Source organism: Pan paniscus, chromosome 12, assembly GCF_029289425.2.
Source record: "Pan paniscus chromosome 12, NHGRI_mPanPan1-v2.0_pri, whole genome shotgun sequence".
Taxonomy (NCBI): domain Eukaryota; kingdom Metazoa; phylum Chordata; class Mammalia; order Primates; family Hominidae; genus Pan; species Pan paniscus.
This window is the reverse complement of record NC_073261.2, coordinates 65,211,898-65,239,813: the sequence shown is the minus strand read 5'-3', so window position 1 is coordinate 65,239,813 and position 27,916 is coordinate 65,211,898. Positions and strand designations below refer to the sequence as shown.

The 27,916-nt window shown below is 43.9% G+C and overlaps 2 protein-coding genes and 1 long non-coding RNA gene across 12 annotated transcripts in view; 2 read left to right on the top strand and 1 right to left on the bottom strand.

The window, feature by feature from the left end:
- Positions 1-2,236, top strand: part of SANBR (SANT and BTB domain regulator of CSR) — a 73,784-nt gene extending 71,548 nt beyond the window's left edge. For all 4 annotated transcript variants that reach the window (XR_008955296.2, XR_008955297.2, XM_055108357.3 and 1 more), the window contains one exon: positions 74-2,236. The gene's annotated coding sequence lies outside the window, so the exon portion shown is untranslated. The remainder of the gene's footprint in view (positions 1-73) is intronic.
- LOC100970192 (uncharacterized) lies at positions 435-7,608 on the bottom strand. Its single transcript, XR_158381.5, has 2 exons — positions 7,405-7,608; positions 435-6,575 (listed from the first exon to the last, which is right to left on the bottom strand). It is a non-coding gene; the product is annotated as an uncharacterized LOC100970192 (long non-coding RNA).
- Positions 7,609-7,697: 89 nt separating this feature from the next.
- On the top strand, positions 7,698-27,549 carry C12H2orf74 (chromosome 12 C2orf74 homolog). Of its 7 annotated transcripts, none has more exons than XM_057301366.2 (5): positions 7,705-7,828; positions 22,011-22,132; positions 25,542-25,655; positions 25,752-25,932; positions 27,062-27,549. In XM_057301366.2, the coding sequence occupies exons 4-5, from the start codon at positions 25,759-25,761 to the stop codon at positions 27,233-27,235; spliced, it is 348 nt and encodes a 115-aa protein (XP_057157349.1). In that variant the 5' UTR covers positions 7,705-7,828; positions 22,011-22,132; positions 25,542-25,655; positions 25,752-25,758; the 3' UTR covers positions 27,236-27,549. The 7 variants fall into 7 exon arrangements, with proteins under 7 accessions (XP_008954547.1, XP_057157348.1, XP_057157349.1 ...); XM_057301364.2 differs by lacking the exon at positions 22,011-22,132 and adding an exon at positions 20,576-20,726 and having other exon boundaries at positions 7,728-7,828; XM_057301367.2 differs by lacking the exon at positions 22,011-22,132 and adding an exon at positions 23,230-23,303 and having other exon boundaries at positions 7,758-7,828.
- Positions 27,550-27,916: the final 367 nt, after the last annotated feature.

Genomic DNA, 27,916 nt, shown 5'->3' with positions numbered 1-27,916 from the left:
AGCCTGCTAAACTCTGCACACTGTCTTTACTGTAGTTATTTGAAGAACTACCACCCTTTTTCTTCCTATCCAGGTGAGGCAGAGACACAAAGATATGGAAGAACATTGGACAGATTTACAGCGATATATTAATTAAGGTGATTTCAGAGTTGGAGCAGGAGAGGAAGCCTTATAGATATTTTTTCTTTTTCTTTTTGCTTGCTTGTATTTTCTTTTTAATTATTATTCAGTATTTCAAGTAGACAGAAAAGTACAGAGGATAATACAACAAATATCCAGGTACCCACCACCCAGCATTTTTACATAGTAGCATTTGAAGTTTTGAAATAAGACATAAAACATTCCAAATACCCTATCACCGAGGATCCTGCATCCTCTTCTTTTCCCAGAAGTGAACATTTCTCTGAATTTGATGCTTATTATGCCCATGCATGTTGTTATACTTTTACTACATATTTTATGTAGCTACAGCATAATATGCTATGTATACTTTATATAGTGACCTCATACTATACATATCCTCATGCAATTTTTTAGACTCTGTTTGAGAATTATATATTTTGATTCAGGTAGCTTAAGTTTATTTTAGCTACTCAGTAGTAATGTATTCTATTAATCTACTAATATATATTTCTTGTCTATGGACATTGAGGTTATTTTCAGTTTTTTCTTTAATGTTGTAGCAAAAACTTTCACTCATTTTTCTTGTGCCTACATGGGTATACACATTGTGAACTTGACTAAACATTTGCAAAAAGTTTTCTCCGGCGTTGTACCAGCTTAGGCTCACAAGCAGCATATGAAAGTCCCAGTTGTTCTGTTTCCTCACCAACAATCGGGGTTATATCAGTCAGAATAACTAAATTATGCTACAGTAACACAATCACAAAAATCTCAGTGTCTTAATTCAACGGTCTATTTCTTCTTCATGAAGTTTTGTTATCATAGTCACTCGGACCAGGGCTGATGGATCTTCCATCCTGACACCTGCTTCAATGAAGTAGGGGAAAAAACTGACTAAAGGGCTCAAATTTGGCTCTTCTCAATTTCTGCACACAAGTGACGATATCAATTCTGCTCACAATAAGTTGGCTCACACTTGTTTTAACAAGTCTTGTGACCACATCTAACTTCAAAGAGTTCCCACTCCTACCTTTAGGATCTGAATGTCTGTGAATGATGACTGCAGGTACTGATAAACAATACTTTTTCTAGTGCAGTGAGTATAAATAGTCTGTTTATTTTTATTTATATGTCCTGATTATTTATGAGGTTGAACATACATTCATTAAGTTTGTTGGTCACTTATGTTTTCTTTTTTGAAAATTACCTGCTTATATCCTTTGCCCATTGTCTTAGTCCATTTATGCTGCTATAACAGAATACCCCAGAGTGGGTAACTTATAAAGAACAGAAATGTATTTCTCACAGCTCTGGAGGCTGAGAAGTCTAAGCTCAAGTAACTGGCATTTGGTCTGGTGAGGGCCTTCCTGCTGTGTCCTCACAGGGCAAAAGATGGAAAGGCAAGCTAGGTAAATGCTGCATGGAGCCCTTTTCCTTCTTTCCTTCTTTCCTTCCTTCCTTCCTTTTTCTTTCTCTTTCTCTCCCTCTTTCCTTCCTTCTCTCCTTCCTTCCTTCCTTCGTTCCTTCCTTCCTCCTTCCCTCCCTCCTCCCTCCCTTCCTTCTCTTTTTTTTTCTTTCTCTTTTTCTTTCTCTCTTTTTCTTTCTTTTCTTCTTTCCTCTCTTTCTTTCCCTTTCCTTTCCCTTCCTTTCCTTTTCCCTTTCCTTTTCTTTCGTTTTTGACAGAGTCGTACTCTGTCGCCCAGGCTGGAGTGCAGTGATGTGATCATGGCTCACTGCAGCCTTGATCTTATCTGGCTCAGGTGATCCTCCCACCTCAGCCTCCCAAATAGTTGGGACTACAGGTGCACACCACCACATTCAGCTGATTATTTTTTTCTATTTTTTATTTTTTATTTTTTTGTAGAGATAAGGTTTTGCAATGTTGTCCAGGCTGGTCTCAAACTCCCGGGCTCAAGTGATCAGCTCACCTCAGCCACTCAAAGTATTGGGATTACAGGTGTGAGCCACCACAGCTAGCCCTTTTGCCCTTTTTTTTTTTGAGATGGAGTCTCGCTCTGTCACCCAGGCTGGAGTGCAGTGGTGCGATCTTGGATCACTGCAAGCTCCGCCTCCTGGGTTCACGCCATTCTCCTGCCTCAGCCTCCTGAGTAGCTGGGACTACAGGCACCCGCCAGCACGCCCAGCTAATATTTTGTATTTTTAGTAGAGACGGGGTTTCACCGTGTTAGCCAGGATGGTCTCGATCTCCTGACCTCGTGATCCACCCGCCTCGACCTCCCAAAGTGCTGGGATTACAGGCGTGAGCCACCACGCCCAGCCTAATGCTCATATATTATTTATCTTTTGGCCCAGTAATGCAACTTCTAGGAATTTACTATGAAGATACAACTTGACAAATATAAAACAATACAAGCATAAGACTACTCATTGTAGAGTTATTTATACACAATAGCAATAATGTGGAAACAACTCAAATGTCCATCAGCAAGAGACTGGGTTGAATAATAGGACATCAGCACTCTGGAGTATTGCACAGCTATTAAAAAAACAAGGACAGGCTTTGCACAGTGGCTCACTCCTGTCATGCCAGCACTTTGGGAGGCTGAGGTGGGAGGAAAGCTTGAGCCCAGGAGTTCAAGACCAGCCTGGGCAACATAGTGAGATGTCATCTCTACAAAAAATAAAATTACCTGGGTATGGTGGCACATCCTGTGGTCCAGCTACTTAGGAGGCTGAGGTGGGAGGACTGCTTGAGCCCAGGAGGTTGAGGCTGTAGTGAGGTGAGATCATGCCACTCAACCTAGGTGACAGAACAAGACCCTCAAAAAAAAAACAAAAAAAAAAAAACAGAGCAAGGACAATGATGATTTCTGTGAATTGATATGGAAAGAAAGAACTATATAGAGCAAGATAATTTTGTTCAAGAAATACAAACAAGACTCTAATAGATTCTCTTTAACAGTACAGTACATTTACTATTTCAGTTAACAGTATGTTTACATTAGTCCAAAAACAAATATATGTATTTATTTTTGCAAAAAGAAACAGAGATGTAGCTGGGCATGATGGCTCACGCCTGTAATCCCAGCATTTTGGGAGGCCGAGGTGGGCGAATCACGAGGTCAGGAGTTCAAGACCAGCCTGGCCAACATGGTGAAACCCCGTCTCTACTAACAATACAAAAAATTAGCTGGGCATAGTGGTGGATGACTGTAATCCCAGCTACTCAGGAAGTTGAGGCAGGAGAATTGCTTGAACCTGGGAGGCGGAGGTTGCAGTAAGCTGAGATTGCTCCACTGCACTCCAGCCCAGGCGACAGAGTGAGACTGCATCTAAAAAAAAAAAAAAAAAAAGAAACAGAGATGTACCAAAAATAATGAACTAGGTTATCTCTGGGGGACAGAGGAAGGAATAGGTGGAAGGGATAGAACTGAGGAAGCTAGACTTTTCTAAGCATAACTTTTTACATAGTTTTGACTTAAAAAAATTTTAACTTTGAAATTATAGATTAAAACCAGGTGTGGTGGCTCATGCCCGTAATCCCAGCACCTTGGGAGGCCGAGGTGGGCAGATAGCTTAACTCAGGAGTTCAAGACCAGCCTAGGCAACATGGCAAAATCCCATCTCTACAAAAAATACAAAAATTAGCCAGGCGTGGTGTTGTATGCCTGTAGTCTCAGCTACTTAGAGGGCTGAGGCAGAAGGATCCCTTGAAACAGGGAGGTCAAGGCTGCAATGAGCAGAGATCGTACCACTGCACTCCAGGCTGGGCAACAGAGTGAGATCCTGTCTCAAAACAAACAAAAACAAAAAAATGTGACTTGCAAAATAATGCATTGGAGTTACTGCTCTCTTAATACAAATGCTTTGAATTGTGTCTCTGCTTGTCACCCCTGGCCTTTTTTACACCCTGGGGCAATGTGCCATTGTTAGACAAGGAGGAGATGTATACCTTCCTTTTGGAAAAAGGATGACTGTAAAAGCAGAAATAAGAAAAGAGAAGCTGTGCCCACAACACTAACATGCTTTTAGGCAAGTCAATTTTAGGAAAGAGTTTATATGAAACTGAAGATCTGGGAATTGATCCCTTAAGAACAAAGTCTGAGTACCCTTTGAAGACCACTGGTATACCCGTGCCTTTTTGCCTACTCCTTTTTATTCTTACAACCTACTCCAATTGCACCTCTGTCTCCACAACTCAATTGAACATACTTTACAAAGGCCATCAATGACATGCACATTGCTAAACATACACAAAAAATCATGAGCAAGTAGTTACAAGCTTTAGGACAGATATAAAAAGAAATTCTAATGCAGAAATTTTATCCAAAGTTTCATCCATTTTATAATCAATATTAGTAAAAAAGACCAAGACACATGGGCTGGGTGCGGTGGCTCATGCCTGTAATTACAGCACTTTGGGAGGCCGAGGTGGGTGGATCACCTGAGGTCAGGAGTTTGAGACCAGCCTGGCCAACAGGGTGAGACCCCATCTCTACTTAAAATACAAAAATTAGCAGGGCGTGGTGGTGCACACCTGTTGTCCCAGCTACTTGGGAGGCTGAGACAGGAGAATCTCTTGAACCTGGGAGGTGGAGGTTGCAGCGAGCCAAGATCACGCCACTGCACTCCAGCCTGGGTGACAGACTGAGACTCTGTCAAAAACAAAAACAAAACAAAACAAAAAGACTTAAGACATGGAGTACATTAGTTTAGGGACAGGACTCCTGATCTAGCTGGCTCCAAGCAGGAGTGAGATAGTTGTGCAGGGGTGCATTTAAGCAAACCTGGCTGGTCCATTTTCTGAACTAGCCAGTCCACTAGAATTTTGATGAAGCATCTCCTCAGGTATGGGTATGTTGACTAAGAGTCAACTCTGTAAAATGTTTGAAGAGATTTATTCTGAGCCATATATGAGTGATTATGACCCGTGACACAGCCCTCAGGAGGTCCTGAGAACATGTGCCCAAGGTGGTCGGGGCACAGCTTGGTTTTATACATTTTAGGGAGGCATGAGACATCAATGAAATATGTTTAAGAAATAACATTGGTTTGGTTCAGAAAGATGGAGCAACTCAAAGCAGGGACTTCCAGGCTATAGGTAAACATTTTCTTTTTTTTTTTTCTGTGACGGAGTCTCACTTTGTTGCCCAAGCTGGAGTGCAGTGGCACGATCTCTGCTTACTGCAACCTCCGCCCGCCGGGTTCAAGCAATTCTCCTTCCTCAGCTTCCCAAGTAGCTGGGACTACAGGTGCATGCCACTACACCCGGCTAAATTTTTGTATTTTAGTAGAGACGGGGTTTCACCATGTTGCCCAGGCTGGTCTCGAACTCCTGAGGTCAGGCAATCTGCCCGCCTTGGTCTTCCAAAGTGCTGGGATTAGAGGCATGAGACACTGTGCCCAGCCAATTTAAACATTTTCTAATTGACAAATGGTTGAGTTCACAATTGTCTGAAGACCTGGGATCAATAGGAAGCACATGTTCAGGTTAAGATAAAAGATTATAATACTTCAAAAGGTTCTTTTGAAGTCTTATAATGGCTACCCTTAGAGATGATAGATGACAAATGTTTCCTATTCAGACCTTTAAAACAATGCTAGACTCTCAGTCTCTTCAGGATTGGGAGGGCCTGGAAGAAAAAGATCTAGCTGTGTTAATAGAGATTATTTACAGATGCATATTTTACCCCACAAAGCACAGCTTTGCAGGACCATTTCAAAATATGGCAAAGAAACATGTTTTGGGGTAAAATATTTTGACTTTCTTCTTTGTCACATGTCGTGCCAGAGTCAGACTGGAAAGCAAGTCACCATATATAGGGTTAAATAAAACTCATCTGATGAGAATTTATGGTTTGTTGGGCATGACTCCCCAGGCCCCTTAGATAGGAATTTGGGCCAGATTAAAAAAAAAAAAAAAAATCAAAGCTTAGTCGTGAGGCAGCTTCTGAAATGGTGGGAAAAAATGTGAGTTTTGAGGAAACATTTGGTTCAGCCATTGTTCTTAAGAGATACTGACATTTCAACCTACTATAAAGAGGGAAATTTAAAGTATTAAAGTATTAATGAGTTGGTAGGACCTGCTTTTCTTTTTCTTTTTTTTTTTTTTAAATTCACTGGCCCCGAAAGAAACTTCTCTGTCAGGCCACAATATAACCAGATACCAGACACACGAGATGTTTTGGAGGGAGGGTGGTGGAGCCAAGATTGCAGCTCCTTATTGAGGAAAACAGTCCTCAGAGATCCAGAGTCATTTCTCCTGTGTCAGCTTGAAAACCTTGGGCATCTTCTGGAGATTTCAGCGTCTCACAAAGTGCGGAAACGTGACTGGCGCAGCATCCTTTCCGGAATTGGTGATGTCCTTCCTGTAAGGGTTGATTTGCCATCTCATCAACCAAATCGGGAAAGCCGCAGCATCCTTTTCTCCAAGAATGATAGGTGGTTTATCTCAGGCTTTTCTGTCCCGGCGCCTTTCTCTCCAATGCAGTCTATGGAATATATATAGAGAGAGAGAGCGTGAGAGAGAGAGAGACGGAGTCTCGCTCTGTCGCCCAGGCTGAAGTGCAGTGGCGCGATCTTGGCTCACTGCAAGCTCCGCCTCCCGGGTTCACGCCGTTCTCCTGCCTCAGCCTCTCGAGTAGCTGAGACTACAGGCGCCCGCCACCATGCCCAGGTAATTTTTTTTGTATTTTTAGTAGAGATGGGGTTTCACCGTGTTAGCCAGCATGGTCTCGATCTGCTGACCTCGTGATCCGCCCGTCTCGGCCTCCCACAGTGCTGGGATTACAGGCATGAACCACCGCGTCCGGCCTGGAATATTTTAAAATATGCAGATTACTAACCCCTGACACTTTTGAAAGTCCTTTGTAACCAACTTCCTCCTCAATATAAAATATTAATGTAATTTGGCCGGGTGCGGTGGCTCACGCCTGTAATTCTAGCACTTTGGGAGGCCGAGGCGGGTGGACTGCCTGAGCTCAGGAGTTTGAGACCAGCCTGGGCAACACGGTGAAACTCCGTTACTACTAAAATACAAAAAATTAGCCGGGTGTGGTGGCGCGCGCCTGTAATCCTAGCTACTCAGGAGGCTGAGGCAGGAGAATTGCTGGAATCTGGGAGGCGGAGGTGCAGTGAGCCGAGATCGCGCCACTGCACTGCAGCCTGGGGGACAGGGCGAGAATCTGACTCTTTAAAAAAAGAGAAAAAAATTAATGTAATTTAATTTTTTATTTTTTTCCGCCCCCGCCGTCCCGCCCCTAGCATTAATTTTTAAAACTCGCTTTAGACACCGTTTGGAGGGGGCCAGGTGCTGAATACCTGCTGATGTAATGCAGTGATTTTTTGTTTGAGGGCCACAGGAAGACCCCTTGTGGCTGTTGTACTGGCATTCCCTCTTCATAGCAGGGATGGTGCCTCTGGACATTTTCCGACAGCAGGGATCTTTGGGTGAGGTTAGCAGCGCCAGCCCGGGTTAGCGGAAGCAGCCTTCAGGTCTCCTAGGAGAGCAGGTTTATGAGCATGCGCAGCGGATTTTCCGTTAGGGAAGCCGATGGGGCGCGGCTCCTTGGAGCATGCGCACACAAACTTTCCGCTAGGAATCAAGCGAGCATGCGCACACAGATGTTAGGGTTCGGGGGAGCTATTTGGAGCCTGCGCAGTCAGATCCGAGGACATGTTGACGTCGTCCGAGAGTCTTAAAATCCTGCTCTGGCCGGATTCCAGACTCGTGGGGGAAAGGCTGGTATGTTCGTTTTATAACAGGAGTTTTAGCGTCATCTTTTGTCCTTGGATAAGTTTTGACAAATATAAATATATTAAATATTCATTTAAAATCTCTAAGAATTAACAGGCAGCAGTGCATTAGACAAATGGGCGAAGTACTGGGGTACCAAGTTCACAGAAAAATAGTAGTTAAAAATAGACTTTAAATATATGAAAAGATGCTTAGCTGCATGTTTTTGTGTTTTTTATTTATTTATTTTTTTGAGATGGAGTCCTGTGTTGCCCAAGCTGGAGTGCAGTAATGCAATCTCGGCTCACTGCAACCTCCGCTGCCCGGGTTCAAGTGATTCTCCCACCTCAGCCTCCCGAGTAGCTGGAATTACAGGCAGGTGCCACCACGCCAGGCTAATTTTTATATTTTTAGTAGAGATGGGGTTCACCATGTTGGCCAGGCTGGTCTCGAACTCCTGACCTCAGGTTATCGGCCTGCCTCAGACTCCCAAAGTGCTGGGATTACAGGCGTGAGCCACCGCGCCCGGCCTGTTTCGTATTTTATTTTTTCTGAGACAGGTGGCACGATCACAGCTCACTACAGCCTCCACTTCCCAAGCCCAAGCAATCCTCCCACCTCAGTTTCACCAAGTGCTAGGATTACAGGCCAGCTTCAGTTTTAATAAAAATGCAAATCATCATGATTGGTGAACATTGAAACGTTTGGTAATATACTCAATACAGGAGGGTGTCAGGGAAACAGGTGCAGTGTTACAGTGCTAGTAGGAGCAGAATGCAGCAATCCTTAGTGGTTATCAAAACCATACAGAATAATATTTGCATTTTGATCCAACAATCCCACTTTGGGGAATTTTGCCTCCAAATACACTTGCATACATGTAAAGTAATATGTGTATGAGATTATTGATTGTAATAGCAAAAGGTTGTAAACTACGTGAGTATCCATCAGAAGACTGATATTATAAACTACAGTACATACACACAATGGAGCATTATGCAGCTATGAAAAAGAGTGAGGAATCAGTTCCCAACATACTAATGTGGAACCATCTCTAGCATATCTTACTAAGCGAAAAAAGCCCAGGTGCCAAACAGTGTATAAATTATGCTTTTTGTGTAGAAAAGGATAAATGAGAGTCATATGATCCTTATTTCCACATAAATTCTGGCAATATACTCAAGAAACTAATAATCATGGTTTCTTATGAGATGGAGGGTAGGTCTGAGATAGGGTGAGAGACTTCTCAATGTATTCCTCATTATAATATATTGAATTATCTGAATGCTGTTCATTAAAAACAAAAATAACACTACAGTAACTTTTTTTTAAAAAGCTAGAAACATATAATATTAAAAAAGGGGCCAGGTGCGGTGGCTCATGCTTGTAATCCCAGCATTTTGGGAGGCCGAGACGGGCAGATCACGAGGTCAGGAGATGGAGACCGTCGTGGCCAATGTGGTGAAACCCCGTCTCTACTAAAAATACAAAAATTAGACTGGCGTGGTGGCGCATGCCTGTGGTCCCAGCTACTCAGGAGGCTGAGGCAGGAGAATTGAATCGCTTGAACCAGGGAGTCGGAGGTTGCAGTGAGCCAAGATGGCGCCACTGCACTCCAGCCTGGCGACAGAGCAAGACTTCGTCTCAAAACAAAAGCAAAAAACAAAAAAACTGGAGGCTGGGTGTGTGGCTCACACCTCTAATCCCACCACTTTGGAAGACTGAGACAGGAGGATTGCTTGAGCACAGGAGTTTTGAGACCAACCTGGGCAGCATGGTGAAAACCCACATCTACAAAAAGAACATCAACAACAAAAAACCCCCAAATTAGATGGGAGTGGTGGTGGGCGCCTGTAGGCCCAACTACCCGGGAGGCTGAGGTGGGGGGATCGGTTGAGCCCAGGAGACAGAGGTTACAGTGAGCTGAGATCCTGCCACTGCACTCCAGCCTAGGTGACAGAGGAAGACTCTCAAAAAAAGAGAAAGAAAGAAAAAAAGGTGAAATTATGGGAGATTTTTCCTTTCCTTTCCTTTTTTTTTTTTTTTTTTTTTTGACAAGGTTTTCTCTGTTGCCGAGACTGCACAATGGCGCCATCACAACTCACTGCCCAGGCTCAAGCGATCTGCGGGCCTCGGCCTCCCAAAGTGTTGGGATTACAGGGGTGAGCCACTTTTCCCAGACAAGAATATTATTTTACATGTTTTTACACACAAAAGAGTTTTCTTGGAATAACAAGAGTTCATCCAAAGTGTTTTACCAATTTACATTTCCATCTGCAGTATCGAAAACCTTCCCCTTGCTGCATGTCCTCACCAGTTCTTAGAATTGACAGACTACTTTTTTTTGTCAATCTTGTGGTATAAAATATTACCTGATTTTGTTTTCACTTTGCATTTCTGTGATAATTAGCGAGGTGAGCCTCTTATATTTATTGCCCATTCGTGCTTTCTCCTTTGAGAAGTACCTTTTTTCTATTTTGCCTTTCCCTTTTTTATAGGCGTTTTAAAAATACTCTATACGTTGATCCTTTAAAGATTATTTGTGTGGCAAATATTTTCTACCAGTCTGTGGGTTGCCTTTTTGTTTGTTTTTTGTTTGTTTTGAGACTGAATCTTGCTCTGTCGCCCAGGCTGGAGTGCAGTGGTGTGATCTTGGCTCACTGCAACCTCCGCCTCCTGGGTTGGAGCAATTCTCCTGCCTCACCCTCCCGAGTAGCTGGGACTACAGGCACATGCCACCACGCCCGGCTAATTTTTTGTATTTTTAGTAGAGATGGGGTTTTGCCATGTTGCCCAGGCTGGTCTCAAACTCCTGACCTCAGCTGATGCTCCCGCCTTGGCTTCACAAAGTGCTGGGATTACAGTGTGGGTTGCCTTTTAACATAATTTCTGTTTTGTTTTTAACTTTGGAAAGGAATATATATGGAATATATATATTTAAATATATGTATTATATATAATATATAAAAATGTATATGTATTATATATAATATATAAAAATGTATATGTATTATATATAATATATAAAAATGTATATGTATTATATATAATATATAAAAATGTATATGTATTATATATAATATATAAAAATATATATGTATATATTTTTTAGATGGAGTTTCGCTCTTGTTGCCCAAGCTGGAGTGCAATGGTGCCATCTCGGCTTACTGCAACCTCCGCCCCTTGGCTTCAAGCAATTCTCCTGCCTCAGCCTCCTGAGTAGCTGGGATTACAGGTGCCTGCCACCATGTCCAGCAAATTTTTATATTTTTGGTAGAGATGGGGTTTCACCATGTTGGCCAGGCTGGTCTCGAAATCCTGACCTCAGGTGATCTACCTGCCTCAGCCTCCCAAAATGCTGGGATAACAGGCATCAGCCATGCACCTGGCCTGGAAAGGAATATTTTAATAAAATTATTTTTATTGTTTTACTTGTTTTGGAGATAGAGGATAGTTTTTTAACTAATTTTAAAATCTGACACTAATGTTTATTACTCATTTGGATATCCTCTTGCGTGAAATGCCTGTTCAAGACTTTTGCCCATTTTCTATTGTCTTATTGATTTACAAGTGTTCTTTATATATTCTGAGTACATGTCCTTTGTATATGAATAGTGTTTAGCTTGTCTTTTTTTTGAGACGGAGCCTCGCCTTGTCACCCAGGCTGGAGTGCAATGGCACAATCTCGGCTCACTGCAACCTCCGTCTTCCAGGTTTAAGCGATTCTCCTGCCTCAGCCTCCTGAGTATCTGGGATTACAGGTGCACAACACCACACCCCGCTAAGTTTTGTATTTTCAGTAGAGACGGGGATGTTGATAATAGGGAGGCTATGCCTGTGTCGGGGCAGGAGGTCTATGGGAAAACTCTGTATCTTCTGCTATATTTTGCTCCGAACCTAAAACTACTCTAGAGAAATAAGGTTTTCAAAACAAACAAGAAGTCCTCCACAATCTGTCTAACCTCCTGGTACAAACATGAGCGCAGATGAGCTTCAAGGGCAAGGTGAAATTCACAAACATTGCTTCAGATATGAAGCCTAACTACGGAGACCAAAAAATATCTCCCCTCTGACTTCAAGCATGGCTTGTGTATCTGTATTCAACAAGAATAACGTTTTTGTGGGGGATTAGAGTCGGGAGAGTGAGTGTGGTTTTCTCCAGAGTGGGAGTTAACCAGTATGTAGGAGGAAGGGTGTTTCAGGGCCATAGATGTGTCCTGCTATAACTTCATAGTCCTGGATGCTGTAATACGGCCTCCTGCAGACCTTCGTTCTATTCCACAGCTGCCCGGGGTGTTTATAAAAGTGCAACTTCAAGGTTTATTCCAGAGCTAAAGTCAGAAAAACTTTTGGCCCTTCTCTGTATCTCAGCACTTGCAAGGCTGTCCTGGTCCAAGGTAGAGAGTGTGCAACTGAAAATAGGGATGCTGTGGACTTTCTGGGCCAAGTTCCCCGTCTAGATGTTGGGCGCCTTTTTTTTTTTTTTTTTTGAGACAGTTTCGCTCTGTTGCCCAGGCTGGAATGCAGTGGCACAATCTTGGCTCACTGCAACCTCCGCCTCCCAGGTTCAAGCAATTCTCCTGCCTCAGCCTCACAAGTAGCTGGGATTACAGGCATGCACCACCACGCCTGACTAATTTTGTATTTTTTTAGTAAAGATGGGGTTCTCCATGTTGGTCAGGCTGGTCTCGAACTCCTGACCTCAGGCGATCCGCCTGCCTTGGCCTCCCAAAGTGCTGGGATTACAGGCATGAGCCACCGCACGTAGATGATACCGGGTTTCTTGATGGGGGAGCCCAAAAGAGGCATCTCAAAGGTAATTTTCATGAAGGCAGATTTGAGTCAACAGAGGAAGTGGCTTAGTCTACTTCTTGTCCCTGTTTGGAGATGGCCTTTCCCGGGACTAGGTAGGTGTTATGGTCATGTTGCATAATACTGGGTCTGCAAAGATCGCCGAATGGTTGATGGAAGAATACTATAGCAAGTCATGGATATTCTCTGTAGGGCCAGGTGCTGAGGGTTGGTGAAGTTGTCCTTTGGGGTTAGATCTCAGTTCTCCCTTAGGCCAAGAGTCAGTAAACTAAAACTCAGCCACATTCCTCTGATCCAAGTTCTGTGCCCCAGGGATCTAGGACTCCTGGGATGGAGGTGCACCTGGCCTTACGTTTTCTTTTAGATTCTAGTGAGGTCTTGGCTATCCAGGATTGCTCCTAACACTAAGAGCACCTCCAGCAAGAGTATAGCTGGCATTACTGTATAAACTCCCCTTCATGGGAAGCCTAGCTCTTGAAGGTACCTTCTTGATCTTTATAAAAGAGGAGTGAGAGCCACAGTGAGTCCTGCACTAAGAGGATCATCCTGCGATGTTGAGAGGGAAAATGGGCCTCCTGGACAGAAACACTGACACCTTGGGGCCTGCTGTAAGATCCACATCGGTCCCCCTCCACATGTTCCTTTATGCCCACATATAGTCAGTCAGATGCAGCTACAAGAGGAGACATGAGAGGCTCAGGAAAACAAAGCTGACTGTCCTCACAGGCTCTAGAAACAGGAGGCCCTGCACACCACATAGGGCCAGTAGGAAAGCCCCACAGCATGGAGCAGGAGGTAGAGGGGGCAAGAAGTACAGGAGAGAATAGCTCATCACTTTTGTTGGAGTTTATGAGGAAAAGGCAAGGGAGGGCAAGCTAAACGGCTACTTTGAATAGTTTCAGGGCTCTACTTGGCCTAGGGATGCTGGAGGCAGAGGAGTGTTGTCTCCTGGGGTGTGCTGGCCAGATGGAGGAGACTTGGCTCTGGATTGGTTAGTTTCATATCAAAGGGATGCCACAGGCTGCACCCTTTGCTTTCACTAAGAATTGTCTCGTCCCAGGAGGGGCAGCCTCAGCTAGAAAGGTTTTTAAGATGTCAAAACAGGCTGGGTGCAGTGGCTCATGCCTGTAATCCCAGCAGTTTGGGAGGCCGAGGCGGGAGGATCACAAGGTCAGGAGTTCAAGACCAGCCTGGCCAAGATGGTGAAACCCTGTCTCTACTAAAAATACAATAATTAGCCGGGTGTGATGGCAGGTGCCTGTAATCCCAGCTACTTGGGAGGCTGAGGCAGGCGAATCGCTTGAACCCGGGAGATGGAGGTTGCAGTGAGCTGAGATTGCACCACTGCACTCTAGCCTGGGTGACAGAGCAAGACTCCGTCTCAAAAAAAAAAAAAAAAGATGTCAAAACATTATAATATACAGAAAATCAAAATATATAAATACAGGCTATACTAGATGCCTATTGCTGCATAACAAGTGACTCCAAAACTTAGCAGCTTAATTCAAACATTTATTAACTCTTAGCTTCTGTGAGCTTGGTGATCCTGGCTCAGGGTCTTTCTAGAGGTTGCAGTCAAGATGTTAGTCTACAGTAATCTGAAGACTCATTTGGGGGAGAATCCATTTCCAAGCTTCTTCACATGGTTATTGGCAAGAAGCCCTAGTTCCTCCCTGGCTGTTGGAAGGAGGGAGGGCTCAGTTCTTCAGCATGTGAGTCATTCCATGGGCTGCTTGAGTGTCCTTACAACATGGCAACTGGCTTCTCCCAGAGCAGGTGACCTGAGAGAAAAGGCAAGGAGGAAGCCACATTCGTTTTATGACCCACTCTCGGAACTCACAGACCCTCACTTTTGCTTCATTTTAGTCATTAGAAGTGATTTACTACTATAAATCCAGTCCACACTCAAGGGAAGGGAGGAATATTAAATAATTAAGACCATCACAAAGTCCAACACCAAATTGATCTCCACAAATTCAGTCCAGGTACATTGTGGCAAAGGCCACACTGCCCTGGTTTGCCACAGATCCAGTGATTTCAGTCTCTTGGAGACAATGGTATTTAAACCATGAAGCTTCTCCCTTTTGTGGATTAGAGGTGTGAGATTTCTGACGCATCATGGTGAGTCTCATTTGGAGTCTGCACAAAGTTGAGGTTCCCAGGTCTCCCAGGGTCAGGTTTTCAGAAGGCCATACTTCAAAGGCTGGCGGTAGAACAACGAGTGGGTTAGGAAATGCAGGACGGGGATCCTGCCAACACCGGTTTTTGGAGTGGACTCTCTCCTTAAAGCTACCTGGTAACCTGACTGTGCTGTTTACTAAACATTACCAAGCATGTCGGGCGCGGTGGTTCATGCCTGTAATCCCAGCACTTTGGGAGGCCGAGGCGGGCAGATCACGAGGTCAGGAGATTGAGACCATCCTGGCTAATATGGTGAAACCCCATCTCTACTAAAAATACAAAAAATTAGCCGGGCGTGGTGGTGGGCACCTGTAGTCCCAGCTACTCAGCAGGCTGAGGCAGGAGAATGGCGTCAACCCGGGAGGCGGAGCTTGCAGTGAGCCGAGATCATGCCATTGCACTCCAGCCTGGGCGACAGAGTGAGACTCCATCTCAAAAAAAAATTTAAAAAAAAGCTGGGGCCGGGCGCAGTGGCTCACGCCTGTAATCCCAGCATTTTGGGAGGCTGAGGCGGGCGGATTACCTGAGGTCAGGAGTTCGAGATCAGCCTGGGCAACATGGTGAAACCCCATCTCTACTAAAAATACAAAATTAGCTGGGCGTGGTGACACATGCCTGTAATCCCAGCTACTCGGTAGGCTGAGGCAGGAGAATCGCTTGAACCTGGGAGGAGGAGGATGCGGTGAGCCGAGATTGCGCCATTGCACTCCAGCCTGGGCAACAAGAGTAAATCTCCATCTCACCAAAAAAAAAAAAAAAAAAAAAAGCCAGGCGCGGTGGCTCACGCCTGTAATCCCAGTACTTTGGGAGGCCGAGGTGGGCGGATCACCTGAGGTCAGGAGTTCGAGACCAGCCTCAACATGGAGAAACCCCGTCTCTACTAAAAATACAAAATTAGCTGGGCGTTGTAGTGCATGCCTGCAATCCCAGCTACTCGGGAGGCTGAGGCAGGAGAATTGCTTGAACCTGGGAGGCAGAGGTTGGGGTGAGCCGAGATGGTGCCATTGCACTCCTGGGCAACAAGAGCAAAACTCCGTCTCCAAAAAAAAAAAAAAAAAAAAAAAAACATTACCAAGCATCATTATAAATGAAGGGAAAATAGAAGTGAGGACAGAGAGGAGGAAGACAATTTAAAATGTTTCAGTAAATCAATAGTAGAAGGATAAAGATGTGAAATTTATTTATTTATTTTTTGAGATGGAGTCTCGCTCAGTCACCCAGTCTGGAGTGCAGTGGTGCGATCTCAGCTCACTGCAAGCTGCTCCTCCCGTGTTCATGCCATTCTCCTGCCTCAGCCTCCTGAGTAGCTGGGACTACAGGCGCCCACCACTACGCCTAGCTAATTTTTTTTGTATTTTTAGTAGAGATTGGGTTTCACCATGTTAGCCAGGATGGTCTCAATCTCCTGACCTCGTGATTCACCCGCCTTGGCCTCCCAAAGTGCTGGGATTACAGGTGTGAGCCACCGCGCCTGGCCAAAGATGTGAAATTTAAAATGTATAAACTGGGCGCGGTGGCTCACGCCTGTAATCCCAACACTTTGGGAGGCCGAGGTGGGCAGATCACCTGAGGTCAGGAGTTCAAGACCAGCCAGGCCAACATGGTGAAACCCCGTCTCCACTAAAAATATAAAAATTAGCTGGGCATGGTGGTGCACACCTGTAATCCCAGCTACTCAGGAGGCTGAGGCAGGAGAATCTCTTGAACCTGGGAGGCAGAGGTTGCAGTGAGCTGAGATTGTGCCACTACATTCCAGCCTGGGTGACAGAGCAACACTCCGTCTCAAAAAAAAAAAAAAAAGAAAGAAAGAAAAAAAGAAAATATATGTCTTCCTTTACTTCAGATAAAATTTAGTATTTGGCTAGGCGCGATGGCTCACGCCTGTAATCCCAGCACTTTAAGAGGCCGAGGTGGGTGGATCACTTGAGGTCAGGAGTTCAAGACCATCCTGGCTAACATGGTGAAATCCCGTCTCTACTAATAATACAAAAATTAGCTGGGCGTGGTGGTGGATGCCTGTAATCCACTCAGGAGGCTGAGGCAGGAGAATTGCTTGAACCTGGGAGGTGGAGGTTGCAGTGAGCCAAGATCATGCCATTGCACTTCAGCCTGGGCAAAAAGAGCGAAATTCTGTCTCAAAAAAAAAAAAAAAATTAGAATTCAAAAGTTCAAATTCCAGTAGTGGATCATCCTACAGTATACTTGATCAGTGCTTTACAAAGCTGTCAAGGTCATCAAAAACAGGGAAAGTTTGAGAAATTGTCACAGCCAAGAGGAGCCTAAGGAGACATGATTTAATTGTAATATAGTGTCCTGAATGGGGTCTTGGACCCAAAAAAGACATTAGGTAAAAACTAAGAGAATCTGAATCAACCATGGGCTTTAGTTAATAATAATTTATCAGTATTGGTTCATAAATCATAACAAATAGATCACACTGATTTAAGATATTAATAATAGGGGAAACTGGGTGTGAGGTATATGAGAACCCTCTGTACTGTCTTCTCAGCTTTCCTGTAAATCCGAAAACATCCTAAAAAATTGTTTTAAGTCTGCTTTTGCCCAACAGTTACCAAAATCTTTACAGAGAGGAAAACATCTCCTTGAGCACTAGGTTACCAATCATGGGCCATGAACATTTTTACTGTGTGCTTAAAAAGAAACAGAAAAGGCTGGGCTAGGTGGCTCATGCCTATGATCCCAGTACTTTGGGAGGCCAAGGTAGGCGGATCGCTTGAGGTCAGGAGTTCAAGACCAGTCTGACCAACATGGTGAAACCCCATCTCTACTAAAAAAAAAAACAAAAAACAAAAATTAGCTGGGTGTGGTGGTGCACGCCTGTAATCCCAGCTACTTGGGAGGCTGAGGCAGGAGAATTGCTTGAACCTGGGAGGCAGAGGTTGCAGTGAGCTGAGATCACACCACTGCACTCCAGCCTGGGCAACACATTGAGACTCTGTCTCAAAAAAAGAAAAAAGAAACAGAAAAGTTTAAAGTGTTTGACTAATCATATTTAAGCAAGTTCCCAATAAAAATAAGTTGCTCAAATGACAAATTTGTGATTCAGGGGTTTCTTTTAATTGAACAAAGAGAAATAAAGACTCCTGTGATTAAGAAAGACTTTGACATCCACAAGAGAAACTAATTTCTAGGCTTGAGAAAATTGCTTTGAGTCAGAAAATATGCTTTATTTCCCATTAATTGTTTATGAAATGTTTCTACTATTTTAACAATTTCTGTCTCATCACCAATGAATTTTTATTTCTCTTTTGATTTTTTTAATCCTCACCTCCACATCCCCCCAAAAAGCCAGAATAGTTGTTGGGGTCTTCAAATGAATGCAATTTATTATATTATCTCCCTTTTGCAAGCTAATGAGATGGATTATAAAGAAACCAAGGTTTTTTGTTTGTTTGTTTGTTTGTTTGTTTTTGAGACGGAGTCTGGCTCTGTCCCCCAGGCTGGAGTGCAGTGGCGCGATCTCGGCTCACTGCAAGCTCCGCCTCCTGCGTTCACGCCATTCTCCTGACTCAGCCTCCCGAGTAGCTGGGACTATAGGCGCCCGCCACCACGCCCGGCTGATTTTTTGTATTTTTAGTAGAGATGGGGTTTCACCGTGTTAGCCAGGATGGTCTCAATCTCCTGACCACGTTATCCACCCGCCTCGGCCTCCCAAAATGCTGGGATTACAGGCGTGAGCCACCGTGCCCGGCCCCAGAAATCAAGGTGTTTTTTTAAACAGTTTTTAGACCTAAAGCAGAACATTGTTTTTTTCTTAAAGGTTAAGAGGAGACAGAATCTCAAGAATTAGAAATAAGGCTGGGCGTGGTGGTTCATGCCTGTAATCCCAGCACTTTAGGAGGCCAAGTGGAAGGACTGCTTGAGCCCAGGAGTTTGAGACCAGCCAGGGCAACATAACCAGACCGTGTCTGTACAAAAAAATTTAAAAATTAGCCAGGCATGTTGGCATGTGCCTGTAGTTCCAGCTACTCGGGAGGCCGAGGTGGGAGGATCACTTGACCCTGGAAGGTTAAGGCTGCAGTGAGCTATGATTGCACTACTGCACTATAGTCCAGGCAACAGAGCAAGACCCAGTGTCAAGAAATTAAGTAAAAACATATTGAAGAAAAGGGAATGAATAGAAGTTAAAATAATCAGCTGGGTTCTGTGGCTCATGCCTATAATCTTGGCACTTTGGGAGGGTGAGGCAGGCGGATCACTTGAGCCCAGGAGTTCAAGACCACCCTGGGCAACATGGCAAAACTCTGTCTCTTTTAAAAAAGAAAACAAAAATCAAAACATAACCTATTTGGAGCCAAAAAAAAAACAATGAAACAAAATGGATGAGATTTAGAATAAAAGATAAAGAGCTAGAGGCCAATAAACTTTGAAAATAAAACATTAATATTTTAATATCAGAGTTGTAGTCACATGTATATGTACAAATATGTCCATCAATGCTATTAATAAAAGCAGTAAGTTGTCCAACAATAAGAAAATAATTGGCCGGGCGTGGTGGCTCATGCCTGTAATCCTAGCACTTTCAGAGGCCAAGGCAGGCAGATCGCTTGAGCTCAGGGGTTTGAGACCAGCATGGGCAACATGGTGAGACCTCGTCTCTGCAAAAAAATACAAAAAGTTAGCGGTCATGGTGGCGTGCACCTGTAATTCTAACTACTTGGGGAGCTAAGGCAGGAGGATTGCTTGAGCCCAGGAGGTGGAGGCTGCAGTGAACCAAGATCATGCCACTACAACCTGGGTGACAAAGTGAGACCCTGTCTCAAAAACAACCACAACAACAAAAAGATTCTAGGTATTTAGTCTCCATTTCTCTGTTTTGTTGCAGACCAATGACAATTTAGGGACCACACCAGTCTATAGATAACACTTAGAGTAGCACCAGTTGACCAGATCCCTCAAATATTTGATTGATTGATTGACTGATCGATTGATTTGAGATGAAGTCTCACTCTGTCGCCCAGGCTGGAGTGCAGTGGCGTGATCTCGGCTCACTGCAACCTCCCCTCCGCCTCCTGGGTTCAAGCGAGTCTCCTGCCTCAGCCTCCCGAGTATCTGGGTTTACAGGCCCACGCCACCACGCCTGGCTAATTTTTGTATTTTTAATAGAGATGGGGTTTTACCATGTTGGCCAGGCTGGTCTCGAACTCCTGGACTCAAGTGATCCACCTGCCTCAGCCTCCCAAAGTGCTGGGATTAACAGGTATGAGCCACTGTGCCTGGCCTGGAGGGAACCTATTTAATGCTCAAGAAGTCAGATCAGGAAATGGCAGATGGGTGCTATGCCTCTTGTATCAAGGCTCAGAAAAGGAGGCAGTGTGATGCTCGTTGCAATGCTGTGTTGGTCAGGAATCTTGGGGTGCAACATCCATGAACCCCAATTAAACCAGCTTAAGCCAAAAAGGAAAGGCATGGACTCACACAGCTGAAAGTCCAGCTTCCTGTCCACACTGTAAGTCAAGCCTTCAGGCATAGCTAGATCAAGCAGAGCCCTTTTTAATCTGTCTTTCTCCATACTCTCAGCCCTGCTTTCTTCCATGCTGGAAGTTCCTGCAAATATCTTAACACTGAGGTTAATTAAGCTGATTTAGATCACATGTTGACCCTTGAACTGTGGACTATCCTGATCAGCCAGGCCTGAGTCCTGTGTCCACTGCCCCTAGTTTCCAAATTCAGGCAGCTGTGACGGAGTCCTTTGAGTGTCCTCACTCATCCTGTAATTCCTGGATCATGTTTTTGTCACAGGATTTCAACAGATCACATGGATCAAGGCCTTAGGGAGGTGGTTGGGGATTCACATATGCCCTGGACCATCTGGAGCCCAAGTTGCTGCAGATCCTGTCACCACGAGTGCACACCCTCTGGCCACCATAGCAAAGAAGTCTGCAGGCAGGAGGTAGGCAGTAGGGCAGGACTGCTTATTCTGTATGGAAGAGGCAATATCTGACCCAACATGGCAGATGCCAGGAGCACAAGAAAAGCCCCCCTTGCTCCAAAGAGAACCCCTGCTCCCCCCATCTTCTGGATAGTGCCTGAAATTCTACCCAGACTGTCTTACTTTAACCTTAGGCCCACATTAAGGTCCAGATACCCATGAGAGTTACTATCAGGCATTCCTGTTGTGAAGAGTTAGAAAACAGGTTTTGTTAACAAGAGGGAATAAAAATTAGTGTAGTGTAGGAGGTGAGAAATTACAAAGACTATGAAAGACCTTGGGGGTAGGAGGTGAGAAATTACAAAGACTACGAAAGACCCTGTCACTTCCCAGCATGCCTGGGACTGGAGCTGGGTAGGGCAAGGGGTTGGGATATACATAAGTGACAAGGTGTTTTCTATATCAAGTGAGAACTCAGAAAAAGCACGATTGGAAGTGTCACTGAAACACCAGGGGTTCTGTCTAGGTCTTGCTGCTGGCTGCTCAGAAAGCCAATCACTGAGACAACGAGTATTGCCAGGGAAGAAGGCTTAGGCTTTAATCTGGTGGTGCAGCTGAGGTGAACAGGAGATGAAGGCTCAAATCTGTCTCCCCAGTCGATTAAGATTGAGGGATTTACATAGTGGGGAAGGCGGAAAATCAGGAAGTAGGAAGGGGTAAGGAAGCAGTCAGGATGGGGAGTCTGGTGTCTCATTGTCTGGAGGTAGTGATCTGATGGGTTTCAGTTCCTTGCCTGAGGGTCAGTTTCCTGAGGAAGAAACTCTGATGAGATAGTTTCAAGTTTTAAGACCAGGGGAGAGTCCATTTCTGTGTTTATTCAGCAAACTATACATATTAGTTTTATGGGACAATTGGGCTGATTTCAAAAGGAAGCCCAATGGATGGTGATTGCATAATGGAAGAGAATCCAAGAACCAAGTTCTTTTTTTTTTTTTTTTTTTTTGAGACGGGTCTCACTCTGTCACCAGGCTGGAGTGCAGTGGTGCAATCTCAGCTCACTGCAACCTCCACCTCCTGGGTTCAAGCAGTTCTCCTGCCTCAGCCTCCCAAGTAGCTGGGACTACAGACGCGTGCCACCACACCCGGCTAATTTTTTGTATTTTTAGTAGAGATGGGGTTTCACCATGTTAGCCAGGATGGCCTCAATCTCCTGACCTTGTGATCCTCCTGCCTTGGCCTCCCAAAGTGCTGGGATTACAGGCGTGAGCCACCACACCCAGCCTTTTTTTTTTTTCTTTTTTCAAGATGGAGTCTCGCTCTGTTGCCTAGGCTGGAGTGCAGTGGCATGATCTCAGCTCTCTGCAACCTCTGCCTTCCCAGTTCAAGCAATTCTCCTGCCTCAGCCTCCCAGGTAGCTGGGATTACAGGTACGCACCACCACCCTGGCTAATTTTTGTATTTTTAGTTGAGACGGGGTTTCGCCATGATGGCCAGGCTGGTCTCAAACTCCTGACCTCAAATGATGCGCCCACCTTGGCCTCCCAAAGTGCTGGGATTACAGGCATGAGCCGCCACACCAGGCCAAGAACTAAGTCTTAAAAGGATTGAGAGGTGGGACAGGTAGAGGGCTGAGGTAGGGGTAGAACATTCACAGTGGGGAAACAAATTGAACAAAGGGTGGAGATTGAAATAAAATCTGTATGTGCTGGTGGTTTTGGTTTTGCAATGCCTGCTGTATACCTGGCCACTTTACAGACAAATTCCCTTTTCTTTGTTCCATAAATAATTTTTAAAATTGTGATAAAATATACATAACATAAAATTTACCATTTTAACCATTTTTAAGTGTGCAGTTCAGTGGTATTAAGTATGTTCACATTATTGTGCTACCATCACCACTGTCTGCCTCCAGAACTTTTTCATAATTCTAAATTGAAACTCTACAGCCATTAAACACTGATTTCCCATTTCTTCCTCCCTGCAGTACCTGCTAACCATGATTCTGCTTTCTGTGTCTATGAATTTGACTATTTCAGGTACCTCATATAAGTGGAATCATACAACATGTGACCTATTGTGTCTGGCTTACTTTACTTAGCATAATGCCTTCAAAATTCTTCCAAGTTGTAACATGTATCAGAATGTCATTCCTTTTTTTTTTTTTTTGAGATGAAGTCCTGCTCTTGTTCTCCAGGCTGGAGAGTGCTATGGTGCAATTTTGGCTGACTGCGACCTCCGCCTCCCGGGTTCAAGCAATTCTCCTGCCTTGGCCCCCCAAGTAGCTGGGATTACAGGCACCTGCCCCCACGCCTGGCTAATTTTTGTATTTTTAGTAGAGATGGGGTTTCACCATGTTGGCCAGGCTGGTCTAGAACTCCCCTCAGGTGATCCACCCGCCTCAGCCTCCCAAAGTGCTGGGATTAAATAGGCATGAGCTACTGTGCCCAGCCTGGAATTTCATTCCTTTTAAAGCTGAATAGTATTCCACTGAGTGTATATACCACTTTTTTTTTTTTTTTTTCAGATGGAGTCCTACTCTGTCACCCAGGCTGGAGTGCAATGGCACGATCTTGGCTCACTGTAACCTCTGCCTCCCAGGTTCAAGCGATTTTCCTGCCTCAGCCTCCCAAGTAGCTAGGATTACAGGCGTCCGCCACCACGCCCAGCTAGTTTTTGTATTTTTAGTAGAGACCAGGCTGGTCTTGAACTCCTGACCTCAGGTGATCCACCCGCCTCGGCCTCCCAAAGTGCTGGCATTACAGGCGTGAGCCACCATGCCCAGCCACCACATTTTATCTATCCATCCTTTGATGGACATTTTGGGTTTTTCCACCTTTTGGCTATTTTGAGTAATTCTGCCATGAGCAAGGGTGTACAAATATCTGTTTGAATCCCTGCTTGCAGTTCTTTGTGTATACACCCAGAAATGGAGTTACTGCATCATATAGTAATTCTTTACTTAATTTTCTGAGGAACTGCTATACTGTTTTCTACAGTGACTGTACCATTTTACATTCCCACCAACAGTGCACAAGGTTCCAATTTCTCCATATCCTCACCAATACTTTTTTTTCTTTCTAAAATAATAACCCCCCTATTGGGTATGAGGTGGTAACACATTGTGGTTTTGATTTGCACTTCCCTAATGATTAGTGATGTTGATCATTTTTTTCATGTGCTTATTGATCATTTGTATATCTTCTTTGGAGAAATGTCTTGAAATCCTTTGCCTGTTTCAAAATTGGGTTTGTTGTTGTTGAGTTGTAGGAGTTCTTCATATATTCTGGTATCAGTCCATTAACAGATTATGTGATTTACAAATATTTTCTCACCATTGAATATGATGATAGTTGTAGGATTCTCACATATGGCTTTTATTATGTTGAGGTAGTTTACTTCTATTTCTCATTTGTTGAGTGGTTTTAGCATGAAAGTGTGTTAAATTTTGTCAAGTGCTTTTTCTGCATCAGTAGAGATGATAATATGTTTATTTTTAACCTTCATTCTGTTAATGTGATGTTTTACATTGGTTGATTTTTGTGTACTAAACTATCTTTGCATTCCAGGAATAAGTCCCTCTTGGTCATGGTGTGTAATCCTTTTAATATGTTGCTGAATTTGGTATCCTAGTACTTTGTTGAAGACTTGTGCATCAATATTCATAAAGGATATTGGTCTATAGCTTTCTTTTTTTGTAGTGGCTTTGGTATCAGGGTAATGCCAGCTCCATAGAATGACTAGTAAGTGTTCCCTCTTCAATTTTTGAAAGGTTTGAGAAAGATTGGTGTTAGTTCTTTGTTAAATGTTTGGTAGAATTCCACAGTGAAGCCTTGAGCTCAGGGCTATAGAGAGGGATTTCATAAGAAGGAAGTAGACCAATTGTTCATGGTCTGTGAAAGAAGCAATAAAAGAAACAGGCTCAGATTAGGAAAGGAAAGGTGGTGTTTGGAGAGTAGGGAGAAAATCCTTGCTCAAAGAATGGTCAAGACAGTTTCAAATGGCCTCTAACCTGGACCTCTCAGAAGAGGGGGACGAACAGGCAACAGCCTCGTGGTTCTCCAGCCTCCAGGTGATGGACTGGGTTGGACTGGCTCTCTGGTCTCTCTAACTCAAGGGCTCCATGATTCTATGATGTCACTGACGAGAGAAGAATGGGGAGCTGGGCTCAGCTCCAGCTGTTCCGATTCCTCTCTCCTCTGGGTCCTGATAGTTTTTGGGGTGAGGGAGGTGAGCTGCGTGATCACACATGTCCCAGCTCAGTCTCCCCTCTGGCCACCTCAGCCCCCACCACAGTTATGGAGAGAAATTAGCCAGTGTGAGTCAACTCTGCAACAAGCAGAGCATCTTTCATGAAGCTGAACTGACCAAAAGAACAACAAAGAAAACAGCTTTTTATTCCTCTGTTTCTAGAAAACTTAAAGAACAAGAGAACTGCATTCAAATTGAGCTGGAAAAGAATATTTGGACAGTCTGTGATTGTGAGAGTGGATGAGTCTTCTAGCTAAACCTATGAGCTTTGAAACCACAGCAATCACTTTCTTCATCATCCTTCTAATTTGCCTCATTTGCATCCTCCTTTTATTGGTGGTTTTTTTATATAAATGGTATAAATCCATGCTGATAATTGGGATCAGATTTCAAGTCACATTAGCAAATGTATATAGAAATAATGTAAAACAATTTAAAACAGAACAAGTAATGATACCATAATTATCTACTTTTCCATTTCAGCATTTTAGAAATGCTGATATCCTGTTTAAAAGTGAAGTTTCTATACCACACCTTAAAATCAGGGCCATTCTTCCTTTTCTGAATTTGTGGCTTGTTTGTTTTCAGTTTCCAAGGCAGGAAAGGTAAAGAGACAAAGAAAGTGCCTTGTACAGATGCAAACGGAGGTGTAGACTGTGCAGCTGCCAAAGTGGTGACAAGCAATCCAGAGGACCATGAAAGGCGAGTGTGGTGCAGGATGTGGCAGAGGCCATTTTGTGTTTGATAGTGGGGATGAGGATGCATGAATGTTTAAAACTCTACCGATTAATTTTCTAGGATCTTAATGCAAGTCATGAACTTGAATGTGCCGATGAGGCCTGGCATTCTTGTCCAGAGACAGAGTAAGGAAGTGTTGGCCACACCCTTAGAAAACAGAAGGGACATGGAGGCAGAGGAGGAGAACCAAATAAATGAGAAGCAAGAGCCTGAGAATGCTGGAGAAACTGGTCAAGAAGAGGTGATGTGTTTTTCTACTCTCAAAGAGCAGTTTAGAATTTGTTTGATTGAAAAGAAGGTACATTCCTCAGCTAGGTATAATAATAGGAGATGGAGGACCGGGCGGGTGGCTCACGCCTGTAATCCCAGCATTTTGGGAGGCCAAGGAGGGCGGATCACGAGGGCACATCGAGACCAGCCTGGCCAACATGGTGAAACCCCGTCTCTACTAAAAATACAAAAATTAGCCGGGCGTGGTGGCACCCGCCTGTAATCCCAGCTACTTGGGAGGCTGAGGCAGGAGAATCGCTTGAACCCGGGAGTCAGAGGTTGCAGTGAGCCAAGATCGCCACTGCACTCCAGCCTGGTGACAGAGCGAGACTCCATCTCAAATAATAATAATAATAATAATAATAAATAATAATAATAATAATAGGAGATGGAGTTGCATATAACTTAGGTTTGTAAGTAGAATGAGTCCAATGCCCACAGTCATTTAAGCCATTCTGGTTGCTTATCAGTTCGTGTTACTAAACCATTACATATGCCAAGTCTAGAAACTTGCTTAGTCTTCATTCTTACATTTATGTTTTTCTTAATAATTCCCCTTCAGTTTGTTTTTCTCAAAATCCTAGAATCTTAGAGCTGTTAAGAGACTATCTAGGGATCCAGCCCTCTCCTGTTTCCAATGAGAAAACGAGATGAATTGTTTACCTCTCCACTACGGCCAAGCTCAGGCCCAGACTGCAGCCCCCTGTGCTAGCTCCAGGGTCCTACAACAGCACACAACACAGCTGGGTCCTTCTTGAGCTCTGTGTCTGCGATTCCCTGACAGGAACAACTCACATACCCTCCCACCCCATGGCCATGCCCGGTTGACGACAGAATGATGGTCCTGGTGGCTCTTGGGTTTGACCACTTCATGGAGAGAATTACATGTCACCAAATGTTATTTGAATATGTCAATGTGTGCTTTTATAACCATAAAAATGTGAAAATGTGATCATGATGGATTATTGCTACTTTCCTATATCATTTAGAAATGCTTTTTCTGTTTCTCGTTAACAGTGTACATATAACCTGTAATTTTAAAAGCAGGGCTTGTCATAAATTGATTATTTGTTTATATTGTTTGTCCCATTCTCTTGCAGGATGATGGTTTGCAGAAAATACACACATCTGTCACTAGAACTCCTTCAGTTGTTGAAAGCCAAAAAAGACCTTTAAAAGGAGTGACATTTTCTAGGGAGGTAATTGTTGTGGATCTTGGGAATGAATACCCTACACCTCGAAGCTATACTCGAGAACATAAAGAGAGGAAATGAAGCTCAAAAAAGGGTAAGAGTGAAAGAAAATGTAACGTTTGACTAACGTTGAAAGACTGAGGGTACAAAATCATGTTGAAACAACAAAACAATGGGGAATTAAGCAAATAAAGATATTATTTTACCTTTGTGCAGAAAGGAGTGGGCCATGTGCAAAATTCTGTAAGTAAAATACTTAGAGCTTGAATATAATTTTTTAAAAATTCAAATCTGAGTTCAAGAAATTGATTGTATTGCCCTTAAAACTGTCTACTCAAACACTGTTCTGGCATGTGAATAAAGTGATTTTTGTTTGTACAAATACCTATTAGGTACATCATATTCAAGGGGGATTTTTTGAAATAATACATGTTCTGCATGCTCTGATCATAGGCATTCATGACCAAATAACACTACAGCTGTCATCACGGAAGCTTCCATAACTGTCGTCTTCTACTACATAATCCCCATTGAACTCAGTCCTGAAACCTTTCTTGTACTGACCACTGCTTTTTAAAAATTGGTACAGGCTGGGCACGGTGGCTCACGCCTGTAATCCCAGCACTTTGGGAGGCTGAGGTGGGTGGATCACCTGAGGTCAGGAGTTCGAGACCAGCCTGGTCAACGTGGTGAAACCCCGTCTCTACTGAAAATACAAAAATTAGTCCGGCGTGGTGGCGTGCCTCTGTAATCCCAGCTACT

What these genes read in the sequence shown, in the direction of transcription:
- C12H2orf74 (XM_055108359.2), top strand. Translation starts at nt 25,194, where the DNA reads ATGAGTCTTCTAGCTAAACCTATGAGCTTTGAAACCACAGCAATCACT. An exon ending in AATCCAGAGGACCATGAAAG is followed by an intron (nt 25,656 to 25,751) that starts GCGAGTGTGGTG and finishes TTAATTTTCTAG; the next exon opens with GATCTTAATGCAAGTCATGA. An exon ending in GAGAAACTGGTCAAGAAGAG is followed by an intron (nt 25,933 to 27,061) that starts GTGATGTGTTTT and finishes ATTCTCTTGCAG; the next exon opens with GATGATGGTTTGCAGAAAAT.